The 24,035-nt window shown below is 42.5% G+C and overlaps 1 protein-coding gene across 1 annotated transcript in view; it reads right to left on the bottom strand.

The window, feature by feature from the left end:
• PTPRG (protein tyrosine phosphatase receptor type G) overlaps positions 1-24,035 on the bottom strand; it is a 379,786-nt gene that overhangs the window by 170,216 nt on the left and 185,535 nt on the right. The window contains exon 4 of the mRNA XM_072347365.1: positions 3,618-3,797. Coding sequence (XP_072203466.1) covers positions 3,618-3,797 — 180 coding nt within the window. The remainder of the gene's footprint in view (positions 1-3,617; positions 3,798-24,035) is intronic.

Below are 24,035 nucleotides of genomic sequence, written 5' to 3' on the forward strand. Positions count from 1 at the left end.
CTCTCTGCCAGTACAGACTGTGGGCTACAGCAGCTCCGCCTCAGGTGCAACTAAGATACATCTAAACACCAAATTGTTTATATTAAAGCCATCTAAATGTTGATGTGCACGCGATGTTCAGGTCTTTATTATTTGCACCAGTGACGTCGCAGGGTCTTCCACGAGTTCTCATTCCTTTGCATCAAAGCATTTGCGTGGGAGATCTGGAGGCTGTAGGATCCTGACTGCACAGCCCAGGTACTGCTGCATCCTTACACCAACTCTGAAACACGAGAGACTAAAAGCACCACTGCTCTCCTCTTCCCTTATGAAATTCTCAATGAGCTCAGCAGTATTTTAGATACCAAACATCTCACTCAATCGGTTCGAAATTCCATAGACAAAAATTGAAGGACTTAAAGAATACAGGAAAGCGGATTTGTGTGCATCTGTTAAAAATCTCTGTGGGGATTCAGTTGCATCTAATAAATATTTGATAGTTCCTAAATCATTTATGGCTCTGTCAGGGGTCATTTTACTTGTTTTAGATGAATAATTAAAAGGATAATTAGGAGGATGTACAATCTGAAATGTTCATCTAATTGTTCATTTTACAGAATCCCTTACACTGCTGAGCTCTACAATGCATTTTCTGAGCACCTTCCTATCTTAGCAGCACCTTCTTATTGCCACTAGCTTGGAGATTTCCCTGCCCTCCATTAATTTCTGGTATCAGGGACTGGAACAGCCAAACTGGGTTTTGGGAGCCACTGCTTTTACCAGTAAGTCATGCAGAGCACACAGGAAGGAATTAACCCTCCCTCAACTACTAGGCTTAAAATTAATGTACGGTTAATGTTTCAAAAACAAAGCAGGTGGTGCACAACCACCAGGATCACCATTGTGTGATGCAATTTGCAGGACCAGGGGTGGATCTGTGCCTCTTGCACCTTTTTGAGAGCAAGTCCAAGCCTGGATGCAAAGCATCTCTTCCCTTGCCTTATTAGAGCAGCTCTGACTCAGCCTGAGATGCACACAAGGTATGAAGAACACCCAAACACACCTCTGGCACCAATATTTGTGAGCTTACCAGAGTCTTTAGAAGCTCTGAGTGTTCCAAGGAGAGGAAAAGCTGCAGTGCATGCTCTGCTGGCAACAGAACTGCTCCCACAGATGCTCTGCTCCCACAGGGCAGTGCCCAGAAGCCCCATCAGCCTCAGGCCCAGCTGACACCAACTAACACTTAATTACAAGCTGGCACAGGCAACAACAACCATGAAAGGTGCCTCAACTCTTCAAGTAATCTTTACCACCTGGGAACCAGCTTCTATGGTGATGAAACCAAACCCACACTAGTGCTTCTGTTGGCGTAATCCCACACAAAGCGTTTCTGGTTGAGGCAGAGGCATAATGAATGTATGTTCATTTTCTGAATGAAGTTCTGTGTCCTGCACATTGCTTGCCCTTTAGATTATATGGAGAGAAAGAAGGACAGAGCACAACAAATCAAAACTCCCCCTTTTTAATATTTAAAAGAATAAAAGTAACTAATTGTTCTATTTTAATAAACAAAAAATTACCAGTCAAATAGCAATAACCCACACAATGCATTTCCTGACAGTTAATGAGCATCAAAGTTAAGGGCCTTTGGTTTTTCCTCAGACCCTGGTCTCCTTTAGCCACTCATTAATTGCAGTGAAGTGCCCACTACATCCATCACCATTGCTTAAATTGAAATGCAGCTTACTGTCAGTCAGCAACAGGAAGGTCTCCTGCGGTCATCTACTCCAAGACTGCTGCCAGCACACATCACAACCGGCACAACTTGCTCCTATGTTCTGCCCATAGGCCAAAACATCCTATTTGGTTTGCTGCTGTACCACTTACTACCTTAAAAGTAATCCCTGACAAGTTTCTTCCAAAGGTCAGCAAACCAAGGGAATGGAATGTGATAAATCAAGGGAGGAGTTAAGAGCTCAGCAGAAGACTCAGGGATGACAGCAGGGCAAAGAGAGTCTTTGCCTAACCAGCAAAATCTGTAAGTTACCCAAGAACAACGATAGTTACTGTTGCCCTGAGAAGAAAGCAGCTACCTGTCAGCAAAAATCCACACCCCAACAGGCAAGGAAATCAAATACAAAAGCAGTGCTAAAATCACCCAGCAGAGGAGATCGAAGATACAGCTTTCTTTGCCAACTGCGTGAAGACTGGAACATTTACTGGCACATTTTGGTTCTGCATGGTTTCCTATTATACGTGCAGCAATATGTTCCTATTATACTTACCATATAGCATTAGCATTTCTCTTGGAAGAAAAGCACCATCGTTTTTTCTTGGTATTTCTAATTGCGTTTATTGCCGGTAACTACACAAGCTGCTCTGTGACCAGAAGAGCAGGGTACATAACATGAATAGATTAATTAAGCACCAAATTTCCACAGCATTCAGCCTCCCCTGAACCTCATTTTGCAACAAAGGGCAACAAAGTCAGGATCTGAGAGCAAACAGGAGCATTTCTTAGCAAAGCTGGGGAAAAAACCCTCGGTAATGCATTAAAAAAAACAGTGGTTTACATTAACCAGAACTGCTCTGCGGTGAAAGAAAGCAGGATCCCAGCCTGTGTCCTCCCCAGCTGAGGGGCAATGCCTCCCACTAAGTCCCTGGAACTGGGTCCAAAGCACCTGATAGCTCACACCCAAAGACCCATGAGAGCAATGGGTCAGGCTGCTGGCACAGCTGCATGCACACCATAGCAGGTCCATACCCCCGGGTTTGCTCGCAAACCTCTGATGAGGAACCTGTTACCTAAAGCACTCCAGACACGCATGTTGAAATGTTAATAAAGATAAAAATATACTTCCAATAAATAAAATTGAATTAATTAGCGGTTTAATCCAATTCCCTAAAAATATTTGACCTTGTCAAATGAAGAGGATGGCCTTATAATTTCTGCTTTTTACATTTTTAGAATTAAAGAGTAATCAAATGCACGCAGCTTTGCATATAAATCAACCTTGACCTTTCAGTGAACTGTTTGGGTAAAAATAAGCAGTATTCTCACTGTTCTTCTCTCTGGAAGCCAGAACAGACAGAGCAGAAGAGGATTCAGTTCAGTGAAGAACACAGCACTATAATCATATCAGAAACACATTAATAAGCTCCCGCTACTCTGAGCGCTTATTGCTCTTTCTTCTCCAAAACCTTCCAATTGCTAAAACTTCCTCTTTCCTACAAAGTCTGAGCCTTGCATCTCAGCGTTCCTTTGGATTAGATGCTTCAGCCTCCCAAAGCTGATAACTCAAGGTTACACCTTGAAGCTCTCAGACAGCCTTTTATTCTGAGGAACAATTCAGTACCAAGAGAATAATTTTATACCAGGAACCAAAAAAAAAAACCACACACACACACACACACACACAAAAAAACCACCTTAAAAAATGAACCTTAAAATCAATCTGCAGAAGTTGCTTTGCACAGAATGCAAAGGCAGGGATAGGAGGCAGCTGCTGGAAAATTATGTTTTGTTTTAAATTGCAAACCCCAAATAAGAGAACAATGAAAGAGGAGGAGGGTGGAACATGGCTTGAATTTTTAATTGACTGCAGGCGGGCTATGGAGACAAACAGAAGAGAACATACCCGTTTTTCCTGTGTTTTTCATCCACGTCTTGTTAGAAGATTCATTGTCAAAACCATCGAGCTGCAGTTCTTGGTACTCATCTCCAACATGAGCCTGATGGTCCACGATGTCTATGGGAGACTGGTGGGACCCTCCGCACTTCTCGCTGGAAGTAACCCAGTGCTCGGGACCATAGGTACCTGTTAACAAAGGCAAATTAAATTAACATTCCCGTGGCTCCTTAATCCTGGATAACACTTAAGTAAGAGGATGAACTGTTAGGCTCCCCAGGTAACATCACTGCTGTTACACTTCGTGCATCTGAAAGAGGTTAAGACTTGTAAACTTATGAAGAGATCAAAAACCATTAGCTTCATGCAGCACTCCAACTTTGCCTCTGGCAGTAACAAACAATACCTCCTTTCTTTTTTAATTACTATCCTATAAAACTGTCTGCAATTCCCAAGTTCCTCTCATGCGTATGTTACGAATTAGCATGGGCTTACAGGAACTTTCCTAAAGCTTCAGCCATGATATATGAGTATGCATTTACCTTCTTAGAAGAAATACACAATGTACCAGCTAGGCATTAACTTGCTCTTCTACAGTGTTCTAATTAGATAATATGATCTTTATTAATAGATCTCATTTCTTTGGGAGGTTTTGAAGCCAGAAAAAATGAAAATAAAGAATTTAACAAATAGGATATCAATAAATTTGAAGAAAACAGCAAAGGATAAAAAGACATCTCTTGTTGGAGGAAGTAAAGACAACAGTGAACTGCCAGGGAAATGCTGTCACTTTCTGATGCTCCTCTTACACAACTTTTCTGTATTACTTATTAGCCGGGAGGAGTTTAGGCTCTAAAAAGCAATCTGTCCATCTGTACTGGTGAGCCCATCGCTGGCTGCCATAGAGGACAGCAAGGGAAGAGCTGCAGCTCTGAGGAGCGGTGTCAGAGCAGCCTCTGTCCCCAGCACACCAGGTGTAAGGTGGGTCCTGATGCACTCAGCATCATGCACTGAAGTGTTTCTAAGTGGTTTCTGAAGTGGCCGTTGTCACATCTGTATACCCAACTCACAGTGACAGGAGATGCAGAGTTCCTACCCCAGTTCTTGAGCTTTCACCTGCCTCACATCATTTCTTGGTGTGTGTTAATCTTGGTCCCTAACCCCCATCTCTCTTGGTCCCTAACCCCTGTTCACCTAAACTCTGCAGTGGGTTGCCCTGGCCCCACTGCCATGGGAAGGAAGGCAGTGATCCATCACAGTGTGGCACAGCGCTGCGAGAGGCAGCGGCACCATGCACTGCTCAGCCTGCAGAAGTTGCCTGCCACCACCAGCGCTCGCTCTGCCCATTCTATAGCTTTCCAGCAAGAACAGTCAATAGAAATAACAAGTGGAAGGAAAAGGTTTCAGACAAAGACCTTGCCGTTCCCAGAACACACCAGCTCCAGATGCAATACAACACCAGGAACCTCTGCACACGGAGGAAGATCTCCAGTGAATTTCATGTTTTTCTTATGACCTCCCACTCCAACTCTTAGATTGTATTAACAGAGACTAAGAGATTATGTTCCTGGGAGTGCAAACAGCGGTTTAAGCTCCTGAAATAACAGCATGCAGTTCCTGCAAAGCACTCCTCACTTTACAGTTCCTGAAGAGCTTTGCAGCAAGCCTCCATTATTCTCATGCAAAGACAAGGAAAGTGATGATGGGAGGGAAGAGGTTTCCCTCATCCACTACAGCCAAGTTACAGGGCAGGTCTGACCCTGATCCACCAGGCCCTCAGATGCCACACCTGCTGTGCACCTCTGAACTACCCAGCCAGCATGTCTGCTCAACCACCAGGCATGCAGCAGCAAATGCTGCGCCATTTATTACCCCAGAACACGAGAAACATGCAATCTCAATTAGTGCCATCCAACCCCAGCAGCTGTAAAGGCCAGCTCCATTGGCACAGGGTACCAATGCGTGTCTGGATGTGAGGTGACTTTTCCCACTTTCCCTTGTGCTGCTGCAGGACAGTCAATCAGGAACAAGATGCGCAGCACCCACCGCATGCAAATGCTGAATGGGTACAAAAATGACACAAAAGTGTTTTATTTTCAACTACAATTTAAGCAGAATTGCAACACCCTTTAAAAATCACATCATTTGCCCAGGTTAAAAAAAGCTCAGTTTCATTTATCTCATTGTTCAACTTGTATTGTCAGCAAAAGCCACTTTCAGTTAATTTCCCAATGTACCGCAACTAAGGAGAACAAAATTATTAAAAGCCCTATGTGGGGAAAACTAAATGCGTTCCACTTGTCGTCATTTTTTTTCCTCCAGAATCAGAATGCTCTTAGCAATTGTTTTGCAGTGAATTAACTGGCAATTCAGATTTACCTTCCACACAACCGTGCATTTATCCCATGAAATTTAGGAATTTGCTATAAAATGTTCAGCAGGGCCTCAAATCATCAAACCTGCCAGCTCTCATTTTTGGCTTTGTTATAAACATAGGGTGAGTCTTTCAAAAGCACTCTGCTCACAGAGGCTATCGCAGTGGTTTCAGCTGTGCTTTCAAAGGAAGCTGAGCACTCACATTCCTGTAAGCATTTTGGTGACCCTTCAGTCAACGGGGAGATTGTAATTTTGAATAAGCCAACTTATTTTAACAGGGATTGTAGGGTTACCTCCATGCATCTCACCACAAAGGCTTTTTTTTTCCCTCTCTTCACTGTAGCCAGCTCTCAACCAATTTGCAGCGAAAACTGTCTTGTCAAAATGAATAAAATAAGCCATAAGGGTAAACAAGCAAACAAAGCACCGCGACGAGTTAAAACCTCGAGTGACTTAGGTACCTGCACTGACTCTTGTTGAAATGTAGTTTTTCCCAGCACTGACTTCTAAAAGCTTTTATGTCTTTGTATCACTTAAAAAACCCTCAACAAACACACCTTCTTTTTCCAGTTCTTTTCCCAATCTTTCTATCACTTGAAAAAAGAAAAAAACCCAACAGAACACACTGTCTTCTTTTTCCAATTTAACTTGTTGGAATTAGTTTAGTACAGCATCACATCTCTTTTCTATAAATACAGTAGCTTCACTTGGTTCTAAATCTATAATTTACCCCCAAAAGCCTGGTGCTATCTGCTATCCTCATGTGATAGCATTCGTTTCCATGCATAAAATGTTTCCATACTGGTGCTGCATTATTAAAGGAAAATCGAATGCAATGAAACTCAGCAATTCAGAACCCCAACCAAGCACTGCAGCTGTGACTCCAAGTCCTGACATCCCAAATTACAGCCACAAGGCTAAGCTCCGCTTTAGAGGTTCAAGACCTGCTAGTTAAAATCAGCACAGGATGTACAAATGGCCGCATTTTTCATTAATTTCTTTCAGAACTTTTTGATATGCAAAGCTTTACATGCAATATGACCCACACCATCACAGCAGCGATAGCAGAAAGAAATAGAGGCCACAACCTCAGCAGCCCAGCTCCAACAATTAGTGGGATGAGGCAGGGCTGGGGAGGCCAGAAAGGACATTTTTAGTTTTGAGTTCGAGACCAAAGTAAATAAACTCTATCTCCTACCCAGAGAAAATAACCGCAACAGAACTTAATCAGGAAGAGTGCAGTGGGATTCATTTGCTGCTGGTAGCCATCAGGCTTAAGCCTAACTGCCTGCTTTTTTCATGGACATTCAAGTGCAGTTTTAATTGAAACTGATCTTCCACTACAGATTTCAAATTAATTCTTCTTCCAAGTGTCTCATGCTCCAGACATCCTTGCCTTGCAAAAAACCCTATATCATTAGAGGAGGAAATAGAACACTTTTTCTAAGCTTGCAGGTATTGATTACCTATTCCTTCCATCAAAGCACAATTGCCATTCTGCACTGTATAAATCTCCTCAGTGTTAGACACTTTATAAAGTACTGAGAATTATATCATTAATCATTTGCAGTTGCACCTGTCTTGCTTTATTGGATTCTTTGTTTTTCAGAACTTTAAATAAATGCTTTTAAATAAATAAATTAAAGCATGACACTAAATAAAGACTCTGTTTCACTTAAACCTAGCAAAAAAGCCCTTCCGTTCCGTGCATGACATTTACCCATCTGAGACAGAGTAACTTACGGCTGTTTGCATTTCATTTTTCCAACCGTGAGCACGATGGCTTTAATCAAGTGAAATTTGGAATGAATGTGAATCGACCTTTGGAGAGTTGACAAATAACTCAGTTTTCAAAACCCAAACAAGAGAGGAGACCTCACCAGCGTTAACACACAACACGTGGGGACAACATGCAAGCAGAGATGGACACGGCATTGCCCATCCCAGAGCTGGACATACTGCTGACAGCATGGAGATGTCATCGCCCAGCCTCGTCCAAAGCAACACGATGCTCCCTAGGATTCAGCAATCTTTTCTCATGCAAAATCATTCCCTAAATGACTGCAGAATCTTTAATAGCTTTTTAATTCACAGGCTGCTCTTTAAATAGAACCCAAGATCCCTTTTTTCCTTCCTGTTGCTGTACAACCTAAACAATGAGCAGTCTTCATTAAAGAAAACCCATTAAAATAATTTTTATACCAAAATCTAATTAAAGCTTTTATAAAAACTTCTGGATTTTTTTCCTCCACAAATCTTTTGTTTAAAACGATCTCTTATCATAACCACTGGCATTTTCCTGATGTTAAATCACTTCCAGCTAATGGATCAGCTATATGGATGCAGACTGATGTGTAACAGATACCAACATCCAGATGTAGTTTGACAGACATTATCTATTTATGAGTAATCTGATTTGGATCATTCATTGGAAAAAGGCAGAAAAATGAACACTCCTTTTTCTTAATTTTACTTATTTTTAACCCTTTCACAAAAATGAGACTTCAAACTTCATTTCTAACATGAAAAGAGCTGGTCTTATTTTTTATTTTGATTTTTTTTTTAATTGATCTTCCTTAAAAAACAAAACTCCATCAGACAAATGTATTTGATACCTTTACACTCCTTATGTTTGAATGAAAATGCTAGCCATCATTGCAAAGCAACCCAAATCCCTCACACTTCCGTGATCAAGACAAATTAGCTTTGTAACTTCATGAGGGCATTCTATCCTATCAGCTTAACGCACGAGATCATTCATCAGCAGTTACCTGCAAGGCAGATATGCAGAGAACCATAAGGAAAACGGCACGGTGGAAAGGCTTATATCCTTATATCTATACCTATCAAGTCCACCACTTGAGCAGGCACAGCAGAGACAGGGCAGCCTCCCGTCATGCCTCAACCTCCAGCTTCGTCCAAGGAAGAGGAAATAAAGAGAATCCTGCAGGATGAAGCCAACAGGAGGTATACAGATATAAGGAAGGAAATAATTATTTGAATGACTGACCGGGCTCTGACTGAGTAACTTACCATGAGGCCTCAGGGGTAAAGGTATAAAAATCAGGGGCACCATCAAGGGGCCTTCACATTGCAGAGAAAGCAATCAAGATGCTGAATCATTCTATTAGGGGGAAAAGTTGCTGTAAAATGGTGTACCAAACTCAAAGAGATGGCAAAAGAGCACGTAGTTAGAGTTCACAGTGCTGTTTTGAACAAAGATTTCAGGATTTCCTACCCTGAGGGAAAAGGCTTTTTCATTTTATTACTCTCTGTCATCACTCTGTTTAACACCAGACACTCGTGCTTGCAGAAAATTCCAATTACTGCTTGAAAAATGAGCCTGAATTCAGAGAGCAAGGTCCTGAGGAGCTCGCTGAGGCCCAGACAGGTGTAAGCATCACCCAGCCTGCAAACACAGCACAGGATGGAGCGTGCAAGGTGGGGCAGCGCTGCAAGCAGCCAAGGACAGGATTTTGGAGAACTGAAAGGAGCTGAAAAATTTTCTCCAAGAACAATTCCTGATAAGGGATATCTTAACCGGCAGTTGTTGGAACGTACACAAATGCAGGAAGACAGAACAAAAAGGGTTTGGATTTAGATAACCTTTGAGCAACGCTAGCAGCAACATCAGAAGCTCCAGTCCCGCTTCTGCTTTCTGCACCGGTGCCACCACACCTACAGGAACATCCAGCCATGGGCTTCAAAAGCGTAGCTCGTCTTCAGAACGGACTGTATCAGGGATACTGTCTGACTGCCAAAATGTGGCAGATGCGAAGAAAAAGAAAGGCTTTAAACAGTGCTCCTAAAATAAACTGCCCTATAACGTCTGCAGCTCTAAAACCCAAAGAGAGAGAGGTGTTCGTTCTTCTAAATGCCCACAGATGCTCCAGTTATTGCTGGATTCTTTAATTAAACCTTCTAACCCTTAATTATCTTTGGCAAACAGTTTTAGTGTACATTTTCAAAACCACTGCGTGTATGTGAACACCTGTATCACACAGTCACACTGGGCTTTTCACATGCACCTCCACACATACATATACATATTTCTGGATCCTAATTTTGTTTCCCAGCAAAGTGAGGCTGCCATGAATGTTGCATGAAGCTCGCACCATCCCTCTCAGCCTGCTGGCGGCACAGCATATGATGAAGGCCCAACAGCAGGAAACCCTGGGACCTTATGACAAATGCTGCAGGAAGCTCCCAATAAACTGGAGAAAGCATAATGACTAAAAGCAAGATTCCTCCACAGACATTAGGGTTTGCAGTTGTGATGTGAATAATTTCCCTCCAAGCAAAAGTGGAAGCGGTACGAAGTTCAGCTGTGCTGGCAAAATAGTTTGGGGTATTTTAACGTGTGTTGGATAACAAACCCTTGACAGACGCTGCTAATGATCTGCCGAGTTCCGTAAGTTACACTTCAAAAATGTTTACGTTATAGCGAGCACAGAGCATAACAATATCAATGAAATTAATATGCAGAAGTCCCGGCGCGGGAGGATAAGCTCTGGTATAGGAGGTGCCTGCTGGTGGCAGGTGACTGAGACAATATACATCTACACCCTCTGCTTTTCCTCATTTTCATTTTTAATAAATGTATCTGACATCTCACACCATTCATTTCGTAACTGTCTGCGGCCTTGTTAAAGCTGCTTACCCCTGAGACGTATGTAATAAATGAGCTGATAACTAACGCTATAAGGAGAAAACAGAGGATTAATTTTTATGAAGACGCTGTAAATTAACTTTCCCCCATCCCTATGCCAGTGGAGAAAAACCCCACAAAGGCTACAGGCAGGCATAAAAATAGATTTTTTCGTAAATATAACCTAAAAAAGTATAAATCCTGATGGAAATCCCTGAACGAAGATGCACTGAGAATCAATGCAGCTGCTCGGTGACAGCAGTTGGTGCTGCTGGGATGGGGCCATGTTTCTGCAGTGGGTGCCTCGGACAGGTCACCCTGCTCTCTGTGTTCCTTTCCCCTTACGGAGCAATAGCTGTGTGATGATCACTGACTGCAGAAATGCTTGTATTGCTGCAGTGCCCCAGAATGGCAGGAAGGGCCCCGCTCATCCATGTAACATGCAGCTCCTACCTCCAAACCTTGCAGCTGATCAATGTAAGGTGAGGGGCAGCAGCCCAACATGCAGCACCTTAGGCTTCAAAGCAATACCTTTCTCCCGAGCTGCCTGAACCTGCTAAGTAACAACCCTGCTTCTTTTCCTTAGCTGGAAAACCTAGCAGCACATGCTCCACATCCCTACGCTGCCAGCTCTTCCAAATAGCAAAAGGTAAAACGAGAAATAAACCTGGTGTTTAATGGAATTAAATAGATCAAGAACGAACACAAGCACATCTGATGTTGAACTAAGTCGTGGTTCCATCTGGGCTACTCCAAGAAGAAAGCATGGCACAGGAAAAGCTCTGAGAAAACAAAGTAGAGGAAATGAGAGAAAGACACTGGGCAGGAACCTTCCCCACCCTAGAGCCGTGTGATGGGGAGCTTCAAGAAGAATTTGTGGAAAAAAGACCCAAATTTGGCACGGAGCTAATTGCAGCATCCCCTGCCAGCAGGTGGCTTGCTGTGCTGTGCATTCCCCCTTGCAGGCAGACCTTGGACTGCAGGAGGGAGGCACAAGGAGCACCCAGCACAACCATAGTGCCAAGGAACCTCTTTCTGGCAGCAAGTTTTCTTAAAGCCAGGGACCGTGGCAGGTTTAAGAACCTACCTTAGGTCCCACTCAAACAGCACTGCTCCTGCACTGCCAAGCCCAGCAGCTCAGGGGATGGATGCTGAATGACAGTGACAGTAATAAGCTGTGACATTTAAGTCAGGAAATCTCAAATTCCCATCTTGCTTTCTTTGTCTCCTTCCTACCACCAGGAGCAACACGCTCCACTTCATTCATTTCCTTTAAAAAGGGAGACGTTCACCTGTCTCATCAGAGCAAGGACTGCTCAGAACTTGGGAAGAGCTGCAGAGATGAGAACAAAACAAGCAAAAAAAGCACAGTAACTGTGCGAGACTCAACTGTCCCACTGCAGACCCCAGCACCAGGCTGCCTGCATCGCACTTGGAAAAGATGCAGTTCCAATTACTTCTCAAAGCATCACACACTTGAAATCCAACTACTTCTCACATGTACCCTTAATAGCCTTGATCTCACCAAAGAAACTGCTAACGTAAATGATGCCTCACTGTAACTTAATTACCTCCAATTTAGGTGGGTATGGGAACAGACAGTACCTTTTCTTGATTCCCATCTGTTCCTCCTAACCAACCAAAGGAGCCTTCCCCAGAGCTCCTGTCTACGAGAGCCAGCACAAAAAAAAAACATACAGAAGGAGAAAAGCGAGGAAAAGAACTGTATATTTTTATTGAACTTTTGCAGGATGCTGGTTAATAAAACACCCACAGAGAGCACAGAACAATATAGAAAAGGTATAAAGGGAGGGAGGGCTGGTATCAATAAAGCCTATCCAGAGGCACTGGTGGAGTGGAAGTACTCCTGATTTCAAAAGAAACCGGCTATTGAAATGATTTCCACTTGTTGCTTCGGTTCTAGTTTAGAATTCACACATTAAAAAAAGTCCTAATGAAGTCAGGAAGGTAAAATTACCCACTGCTGAAAGACATGTCACCTTTGGCTTTCCAGTATCCCCTGTAGGTCCTTGCATGACCCAAGGACAGCAGCTGCAGGAGGATTGCACTGTTTAATTGTATCACAGGCAGCACTGCGGCCCCTGAAATCATTCATTATGCTCTGACAAACATCTTTCTTTTCTTTTTTTTTCCTTCCTGGGTGAAAATCAACTTTCGACCAACCAAGTCGTTAATGGCATCCCTTTTAGAAGAGACTTCCCAATCCAGCTGTCCCTTTCACTAATATGCACCAGTAAAACAGCTCTCGGTAGAGGTTCTGGGAGATAGCCAGCTTTTACTTAACAACACATCATGAACCCTGCCCTCAGCCACCATTAACATTCAGTCTATGTTTCTACCATTAATTTAAGAGCATCAGGAGTGAGAATAAATATGAAGACAATAAGCAGCCCTAACATCCAGCTCGAGGTACTCTACTTACAGCAGCAGGGCTGCCTGCTAAGGCAGAGAACAGTTTATTACCATTTCTTCTCATTTTTGTTTCTGTACCCACCATTTCCCATATGTTATGTTAAATAGCTGGGATGAGTGTGCTTTCCTCCAGCACTGCACGACCAGCCAGCATCCCTTTAGGGAAGGTCACCCAAAGGCTTTGTCACCAGCATGGCTTTTCCATCACCCACCACTCTCTGCCCCAGGATGCTCCCAGCCCCCATGCATCACTCCCTACCCCATTCAGCCCAACCCTGCCCTGTTTACTCACAGCAGCACTTGGACAGCCCATGGTGACACATACCATAAAATGGAATTTGGAGTGCATCACTTAGCTGTGAAATCTGTAAGATATTGGATTTATATGGTGTTTGCAGAGCACATTAGGAGATCATCATCATCGTGTCTTTTCAAGACAGCCATAATTATTCAGGCTGTTATTCTATCTCACTGGTGCTTCTGAAAAACTATTTAATATTAGCAAACCCTCCCTAAAAGCAATGTTTTGGTTGAGAGACTAATCTTCCTATCAGTACACAGCCATACCTGGTCTTATCTACATTACCAATTCCCTGCTGATTGAGGGATTCATTAACAACACAATCTCTGGCGACTGAAATGAAGTCTCATTCTTCGTATCACTAGTGCCTTGCTGTTTGCTTTTCCTTCACAGTGTGCACACAAGTAATTAACTTACTATGCTCCGCTAGCTCCTGACACGTTACTTGGCATAGAAAAATTCACCAGCAGGTAGTTAAGCATGCAAAATATTTTCAGTCAAATGAACTTTATAGCAAAGCACTACTTAGGAGAAATGCTGCTCTTTCCGATACAGCACTAACATGCAGCACGCCGCCCGCACCGACAGCAGCTCCTCAAGTGCTGAGGAAATATATCACTTCTACCGATTTTGTTCAACGTGTAGGAAGCTTCTTTAGGGATTAAAACTGGCAGGCTGTAAAAGGCGATCACTGAAAGGATGAGCGTGGAGATCAACCTGATTGGTCCTTGGGAAAGTGTCACATAACAAGGACAGACAGAAGATCCATAAGGTACAGGAGGAAAAAAGGGGGCGATAGGAAATAAAGCGAAGGGGAGAATCACTTCAGTGTAGCACTACTGAGGCTACTGGCATCTACAAGTACAGAAGAACAATACGTTTCCACTTCTACATGAAATAAAGAGAAGGATTTTGCTACTGTAAGCCTAGAGCGCAATGACAATGAAATCTCCCTGAATAACAACGTGCAATTTATTAAACACCTCACCTAAATGACTCGAAACATTCAAGTAACCTCAGCAACATCAAGAGTAAAACTGGAGTGAATTTACTGATGAGCTTCTTTGCAGGAAGGAAGGTCATGGCACGAACTGCCATAACAGAACAAGGCTCTGCCCCAGCGCAGTGCTCAGCGGGATGAAACGTGGAAGGCAGCCTCTGCCCAAAGCAACAGTGCTGGCACTGATTTTCAGATAATAACCTTAATATTTGCTCTGTACCAGAGACTGGAAGCATGCAATCCTCATGCCACGCCAGTGTAGTCTGGATAGTGTCCTACAAAACTATCTGTCATTTGCTCTACATGGACCCAGTCCTTCCTTTAAACCAAAAGTATCCAAATCTCCAAAGCACGCACAAAAATACTTGAGAAGAAGCAGGAACTTGGCTAGGATAAAGACCCATTCACAGCACTATTAACCACAACTTTGACCTTTTCTGACAAATTCCCGCTCAGAAGTTCTACAAATGCATTGACCTAAAGCAGGGGAAATTGTGATCTTTTAAGTTTCCTTCGACACAGGGAAAAATCCCTCTGAAGTGCTGGAAAATAAAACTTTTCTTCTGCTCAGTTTAGTCCAGAAGACATTTATTTGTTCCTCCTCCTTTCATGCACCACAAGGCATGTGCCTTTGCCAGCCCCAGACCGTGGTTTCTACTCTCTCAGTCACAGTAGTTCGTTTCTCATGTTCTGTTGCAACAATTTGTGCTTGTGACAGAAGAATTAGATCTGCGGAGGACAGAACTCACTGTGATTTGTGTATATCATTTCCCTCTATTCTTACACTGCTTTCAACAGCTCATTTAAATATAGCTCCTGTCATATCCATCATTTTCAGTTCACCTGCTAAGCAGAACCACACGCTCCACCTCCAACAGAGCCAGTCTTTTTCTAGACTGTATAGTTTATACACTTTCTTTAGCTCTACCCTGAGCCTTAAATCTTTATTCAGCTACAATCTCGGTATTCTTCAAACAGCATTTCTATTTGCTTGACAGGAATATTAATGTACAGAATGGAAACCAGCTTCTGTAATTTCTAATTTCCAACAAAAAGGAGGTACTGTGTTTGAGAGCTACCTGTACCTTTGAGTTGCTCAGGTCTGTGACGAGTTTATCAAGGAGAATCTTAACAACATCTCCAAAAGGCTGTTGAAACTTTCTCTGTTCCACGGGATGGAATCTCAGGTTTTGTTTAGTTTTTCAGTACTTACAGCAAAGTAACAGAATTTCATGCCAGAAGAAACAGTTGGATAGCACATACTGACACGATGAGCCTGAATTATTACTTTATAAAGTTACCTCTCCACAGAGCCTTCAAAACAGTCTTCACACCTTTCATAAAACTATTCAGCGTTGGAGAAATCAGGACTTCAGAAATCACTATTTGAGGTTTTGTTTTTTAAAGGCTGTTTCAGCATTTAATTGCTCTCCAAGTTTCAACCTACTAAGGCCAGGTCATAAGCTTCGAGCCCAGTCTGCAGTTTGCCTTGCCACAGTAGCTTACAGGAGGTCTTTGGGAGATAGCATTTCCTCACTATGGAGATGCACACCTCTAAAGCAACAAGCTCACATTCTTGCATGGAATCCTAGTCTGTCTTCTATCGCTTTCAGATCCTCTCCAACTTCCACTGAACTTCTGGTGTCAGCTTTCAGCTTTTCTATCCATGAGCTACTCAAAGAACACAGATCAGTTTTCTCCCACACTATCACTCTGGACAAGAAACACAAATATTCACAGACATTCTTTTTTTCCACTCTTAATTAAGTCAATCCTTAATGGACTCGCATACACAACTCTGGATGCCAATTAAGCTATTGTATTAAGATCAATTCCTACCACACTCAACAGTGCTGCCCCACTGCACTGCCGCACTGGTTTGTATCCCTGCAGCAGCTAATATATTACAACAAAGTCAAGAGCTTTTTGAGAGGAAATTCTTTCAGATCTTGTTTTGTTCAGAGGAAAGTCCATGACTGCAAATTCTAGTCCAAATCTACAGGAACAAGTTAAGAGTATCCTGAATATGATAAGGTAACTGCAGAAACAGTGTTTGGGCCCATGGACCAAAACAGATAAATTAAATACAGTCCTCCTAATTACTGAGCACGTCTCAGGTAATTTAATGTCTTTATTAAAGATGTAGCTGGTGGACTTGAGAGCATTCAGTCTCGGTCTCGTGAGAGTAAACAATGTCCAGCTTTTATAACTAGAAAGTTTGCAGACTCCTTGACTTCTGAGGAAAGTCTGAAAACACCAAAGAAGAAAGGTGCAGGAGCCAGAAGGCAAACAAGAACCTTAAAACTACCACTGTTTTTCTGTCCCCCCCCAGATTTGCTTTGGTCATCCTCATCACTTCTGATCCTGGCAGTACTCCTGGGTGCCTGAGTATATTGACAAATACCACAATCTAATTCCAGGGAAAAGAACAGAAAGAACCCAAACCCATCAATACCAAGAGCAGGGCTAATACAAGGGGCTCACACAGGTGCCCAAATGCCAACCACCCTTCAGCGCTTGGCTCAGACCCACTGCTATTAGCTTGCTGAAAAAGCACATTGCTTCAGGATGCTTTGATTCTAAGTGACACCTGCATACTTCACACCACCTAGCAAGAAGAAAGGTTTTTTTTTCATTCTTAAGGAAATTCTAGATGTAAGCACTTATTCAAAGGAGCTAGTAAATCAGCAACAGAAGTTTATTAATTTAGTAGTTACTGAGACAGATCTTATTGATCTCCTTTACTCGCACTCTGCCTCTGGAGTTTACCTCACAGCTGCAGTTTATACCTCGATTAAGCGGTTCAGAGAAGCCTTGCATTTTATAGCACGTCCATCATGTAGCACAATGCTCGTGGTGTGACAACCTGCAAACGAAGCGGAGGATTTATCACCCTACAGGACGCCAGCCTTCCTCACCAGGGCAGCTTCAATACCAGTGAGCTAGCCATACCAGTTAGCTAGGTGCCATTTTCAGCACCCACATGCTTCTGTGAATGTTTCTTTTTAAAGGCTCTGACTCAGCGAAGTGCTTAAGCTCACCCTCTGCTTTAAATGGCTGAATAACCCCATGTCTTTTTAGCAAGTGTTTGACCCAAACTGTGTGAACAGTTCCAGCTGAAGAGCTCCTCACGCCTCGGACACTGAGCACTCACTTGGGCTCTCCGTTCATTGCACAGATATAATATTATTCATGGGCTTCACGCTATGCATTTACTTAAGTGCTTTGCTAAACAAGGTCCAAAAAGCAAATACGCCACAGTCAGTTTATTTAATAACGCTTCTACAGATTCAGTTCTAAACTGTCAAGCATTTTAACGAGGAAAACTGTATAACCATAGGATTTACCACTATTTCTTTCACCTTGATTTAGCACTGACTACAACTGTGGCAACAGGGTTCAATGAAAAGCATTGTGATCTGCACCCCCTCTGCTTCTCTTCCACAGAGGAAGGATGCTCTTGGAGAACGCATCTTTCCCTTTTCCAGCATCTCAAGTCCCACCATGCATTTCAGTCTCAAAAATCCCATATTTTATTACAAAGTGACCAGAGATTTCTTGGGGTCTTTTCACAGAATGCATTTTTTTCCCAGTGAAGGAAACACAGAGATTTTTGCATTCCTCTCCCGTAACCACTGCAACATTTCAACATGGGAGCTGATGAATTTTCCGCTCATTACAGAACTCCAGCATCTGCGGCTCTAAGAAAAAACACCAAATCGTGTGGGATTAACAATAAAACTAGCAGACCTGGCAGTGCTGCCTTCCCCCTTTGGGCCATTTCCATTGCGAGCGGCTCCCCACTGACTCACACAATGCAAGGCTCCTTGCGAGTTCACTAGCTGCTGCTTCAGATGTTCCAAAATACCACGTTTTAAAAATTATTAGAAGAAGACTCGAGGAAAAAAGGCTGCTAAGCGAACAACCTGAAAAGCCAGCACTGTAAATGTGTCAGATTAAAAAGGCAGAGAAAGCAACTCACACCTAGCACACATCCACCCAGCAAGCAGAACGCCATCTGTGCACAGAGCCAGGTCCCCTTGTTTCAGATGAAAGCCCCACGGTGGGGCTGCAGGTGAGGGGCTTCTGCTCAGAAGGTGGTTGGAGAAACCAAATTAAAAGGGGTAAAAATGTAAACAGAACCAGATACACCTGAGAAAAAGAAAATAAAACTGCCTTAAAAGATAAACGGACTAAGCTCTTCTGACCAGTAGCTGTAAAACGTGAAATAAATGTAGATATTCTTTTCTGAAGGAGGAAGAAAGCTATTTAATAAGTGTTATTAAGATAGAGCAGAATAACTATAATATACGAAACTGCTCATTACTGGAGGCTTAATTGGTTTTATAGCTGGTGAAGAAGCAGTAATTACTATGCCAAAAAAGGACCCACATTTAGAGATTAATTGTTTTTAGGCACGGAACAAAAATGCCACTTTGATACTAAACCAAAATTTCACCAGAACATGTGCACTGCCATCCCTTTGGAAATGAACACTGACAAATGCACAGCTCCCTGCGAAAGGAAAGAAGAAATATTGATTATAGCAAGGAATGTAATTGTAGTTTGTTCTGAAGCAGAGCTTCAATACACTTATTTATTCAATGCCGTCTCACTGTTTGCCTTGTTTGTTTGTAAATATTTACTGTGCACTATCTTCATAAAACAATAATTATTCAATGTGCACAGCAACGAGAAGAAAATAGAGATCTAGCTGTGTGTTTTTCCATTCTAATCTGTAGGACAATATTTTTACTCAGTTTTAAAACGCAAGTCCTTAAAGACCAATGTCCTGAGCTGCCTTTGCTGGGTTTGCATGCAAACATGTACCGAAAGGCAACACTTCTGCTCACAGAGTGCCAACCTGACATGGCACAGAGGAGCCCTGCTGCACATCACCAGCTCCTGTAGGAGCACTGACATCTGAGGACATTTTGGTGACATTATAGAGGACATCAGTGGCTGCAGTAACATATTCAACACCTACAAAGCACTCAGTAATCCTTCACACGGGTACTAAAGAAGCACTTAAAAAGTAGCTTCGAAATGCCAACTTTACCTCCCGGATGTTACACAAACATAAGTATCATAAGTATGCCTCCTGGACATCAGGCTAATCCTACCCACCCCTGTCCCAGACTGCATCCAATTTCACCAATGCTAAGAAAGAAAAGCAAGGTGTGTTTTGTTTTTTTTTTTTATTTATCACCAGAATCTGGCTGGGCTCAGCAGCACCAAGATGGAGCACCACCAGTTTGGTGATATACACATCACCTCATTCCCTCATAAATCGTGGTTATAAACAAATACTGGCAAGACAGCCACAGTTAGAAACAATGAAAGACTTGTAGGCCAATTTTTATTTAAGTTGATTGCATTTCAAGATAACATCCCTTAAGCTCTGGGAAACATGCTCCATCTGCTCTCCAGAGCCTCAGCAGGCTTGCAATTTCCTTCCACGTGCAATTCCAGCTGTTCACCAGGACCCCATCAGGCCCCCATGACCCGAGCTCCTTGTTCTCGCTCCCTCAACAGTGCAGGTGATGCCTCCAGCAGAGCTGAAGGCCGTGCAAAACCCCAGGCACTGCAGCCAACATTTAAATGAGGCTTTAGCAGCAGAGCGCTTTTGCATTGCTTGCTTAATGTGAGCAGATGAGATGAGCAGGTCGAGCACCCAACCTGGATCCACAGCTCTCCTCCTTCAGGGAACGGAGCCAGAATAACCTTCCAGGCATGACTCAAAGCTTTGCCCTCCATGGAGATACACAAATAGGACCTACTAGCAGCCTGGGAAGAGAACTCATATGAATGCTGTTCCTTGGAGCAGCTTTGGCAACCGACCCCATACAGGTGCCTTTTTGTCATCACTTTTTTTACTTTTAAAAACCTCTCACATATTTTTAATTGATCGAAAACAACACTCAAGAGGAATGAAACTCAGGATGTATGCTCTGCAATGACATACGAAAATGTACACATGTTACGGACCTTACATTTACAATGTAGATTTTGTAATCCCTTCAAAGATACTGATAAAGTACCAACAACAAAACTCGGATGTGCCCAACTATGAATTTTAATTCCTCAAAGATCACTCTGATAATTACTGATCCCCCTCTACTGCTCTGCTAAACTTAAGGAATTGATATTCCCAAGGAATGGATAACTGCAGGGCAATTCGCCATTCTGTTTCCACAAAGCAGGAAGCATTTCTACCTACATTCAGCATCCAAACTTGCGTATAAAGGAATTCAAGTCAAAACAGATACTTAATGTTGCTTTCAACTTCATATCATTTGCATAAATCACTTATTCCTTTATAGAGATATTAATGGTGATCCTGTTAAAAAAAAAAAATAGCATGGCATACCAAATATTATTCCAAATTTAAATAAAATCTGTTCATCATTATGGTCATTAGCTAATGGTTTTATTTTCCTTTGGGACCACAGAAAACATTAAAATTCAATTTATTTAACATTTACTTCTCATAAAACAAAAAGAAGCATCATTTTCTTGCTACAGCAACAAACTCTCCAGGTCACAGAACTCATGAAAATCATTTTAACAAAAGAACAACAAACAAAACTTTTTAAAACTAATGAGGTACTGGAGAAGGACATAAATCCACACAGGAGCTTTTCTGTGGGTTCTGAGCTTGATCTTGCAACCACTCATTTTCCTACTGCTTCAATGCCCTGAGTCCTCGACCCTTTGGGTTTGCTCACAGCTCACCAGCCATGAAGACTGCAATAGCTGAGCATTTCAGCCCACCAGGAGTCAAGCTTTACCAGACTCCTTACCAAAGAAACCTGTGCATTCCAAGGGATTCATAAGCCAGAACATGAGGCCAGTGCCTCAGAACCACCAGAACACCACAGCTCAGACACCAGCACGTACCGTGTTCCTTATGAGGACTGCAAGTGTTAAACAGCTGCATGAAAACCTTGCTTTTCCCTCTATTTGCATTGTTTAATCAAACTGATAAATGCATCCTTTTCATTTAAATTGATTTTCTTTTCAAAGCTCTCTTTGTCAGCTGATTTGTTAAGCGCTGGAGGGCTGCACATCTCGCTGACTGCCGCTCCCCTGGGTATTCTCTCTCCGTACACTTTCCCCTGCAGGACTACCATGATTTCACTGATTATTTTTCAGTAGACACTTTGTTAGACCACTTATAAACATACTGACCTAATTGCTTTTAATTATTCCAGTGGAGTCTGCTTTCACAGTGGCTATTTGCTTCCACACAAATAGAGAAATACTACTACAGAAAGGAGCAAAAAATCCATATCCCCGGTCTCTCTCTGAAGCCTAAATCAATCAGAAGTTTAGTGCACATTGTAAATGTTTATGTGCATGTGTATCTATTGTTCATGTATGTGTGCACTCTATTGGCCTATTTTACATCTACACTCATCTGTATATCACATAAGCCAAATGGAGCTAGGAAGATAGCAAACCCATTTAGCTCTCAGTTTCAGAGACAGTGTTTTCTTAACATCTCCATGAAGGAGCCAAGCAAACTTTGATGTTTTCACTTTCTTTCCTAGAAAACTATTTAATTGTTAGCTCTCCATCCAGCTTGTTGGTATGCACATCCCCGCGCTCATATGATAGCCATATAAACAGCACTGCTTAGAAATGCCTGAGAGGAGTGCTAAACAGACAGCGCAACTTGATTGCCATATAATCTACAAAATCTCTCCCCTGGGCATCAGGATTGCTTGGAAGGTTAACTGAAATCCATAGCTTCAAGGGAAACAGTTCACCATCTCAAGGAGAATGATGCTCTTTTGTATGGGGAAAATGGTAAGGGACAAAACTGGAAAGTTTCTAATGGTACCTGGAAGTCCATCCCAAATCTAGCAGCAGGGAGACAGGAGGAGTTATCACGGCCACTTAGTCCATGTGGAACCACCACCTGCCCATGAAGAACTTTAACAAAAACATACTGACTTATATTTGGATTTTAAAACTTTGCTGAAGAAAAGGTAGAAATGTGAATGTGTGAGTGGATGGCGCCAAATAACTTTGTTAACTCCTTCCTTTACTATCAAAGGAGTGCACAGTACACACAAGACCACAAGAGTAAATACCTACTGTGATAACTGTTTGCTGCCCATAAAACAGCACTACATAAAAGAAAGCCTAGGCTTACTCTAACTTTTACATTCAGAAGGAAAAATAGATACACTCCAGGAAAATTGATATTGTCCATGAATAGCAAGCTCACTTTTCAGCATCTTTTTCAGCCTGAGACTTCAGTGAAATGAGAAGCCTGTGAGTTATTTGTACCGTTTAGTCTAATATTTTTCAGCAAGAAAAAGAAAGAGGCAAAATGTTGCATTTCAATTAAAACAAACAAATCAAAACACCACACACAAGATGTCTGTGAAACTGTCCCTCCTGGTATAGAATAAGATAAGACTGAAACACCCTGCCAGCTAACATTTTTCCAAATCTCCACATATTTTACAAAATACTTTGCTTGCAACGAAGTCGATCCTTATCTGGACAATTACTAAAACATTTTCATAGTACTGTAATTGTTAAATGGTATTGCTCTGCTAAGAATCTTGTGTTGAAGTTGCAAGTAAACATCTCAGCACAGGCCAGTATCAACAGCTTGCCTACTGAATTAGCCCATGTGCTTCTTCCACGGACTGGGTTACTCCTTTCTGTTCCATGTTCAACCCTGTTCCACGCACAAAGTACTCCAGAAATTTCCTGAAATTCAGCCAACACCACTCCACACACCTCCAGTTCGAATAGCTGCAAGCACTGTTAAAAGGGATTTTCACTATTTGCACAAACTATTTGGCAGCTTGTGGCCAGCCACCTGGGATTCTCTGTTAAATGAAGATACAAACCTACACCTCTGACCAAGCATCTATAGAGAGGACAGGGGATTTCTTGGAGGCATCTTCTGAAAGGTTTGCCAGATACTTGAACTGGGGACTGAACATGGCCTGACCCCGGTCTGCTCAGCAGGCTGAATCCCGCAGCACTCAGAGTACCTTGAAAAGCAGCTTTTGGCAGTCCTTCGCTTAAGGTCTTTGCCTCGGTCTCCAATTTTAGTGCCTGACATGATGTAAGACCAACTGAATGGAAAGAAGTTCCCCTGCAGCAGCAGTCAGGCTGCGGGAATGTAATTTACATTTAAGATGCAAAACGTGCTTTCTCATTAGTGCAACTTTTTGGGTCTTCAGCCTTTCATAACTGCTGTTATCGTACTATTGATCACCGCACAGCGCTGTAATATATAGCGAGCCTTCAGATTTGAAGAAAGGTTTGTGCCAGTCAGGTTTATGAAGCTTATAAAACTTTTACAGTGCTTGTAGCATAACCAAAAAGAAAAAAAAAAGTCATCCATAAATTTAATTATTTCTGGCTTCTCTTCTTAGAGACATCCCTCCAGGGCATATTCTGAGATTACTGAATACCATTCGGTTTCCTGGATCAAGGTGATACAAGTTTTTTAAGACCTTAATGGCAATTAATAGAAGAATTTCTTCCCATACATGATCTTTTCCTAAACACGGTGCTGTTATTCCCTGACCCCGGCGTCAATGGCCACATTCACAGGTGGAAGAAATGCCAGCAAATTCTGCAGGGCTTCTCCAAGGCTGGCTCTCATCACCGTCCCCTGCCTCTGCTGAGCCACTG

This window comes from Excalfactoria chinensis, chromosome 12, assembly GCF_039878825.1.
Source record: "Excalfactoria chinensis isolate bCotChi1 chromosome 12, bCotChi1.hap2, whole genome shotgun sequence".
NCBI classification, from domain to species: domain Eukaryota; kingdom Metazoa; phylum Chordata; class Aves; order Galliformes; family Phasianidae; genus Excalfactoria; species Excalfactoria chinensis.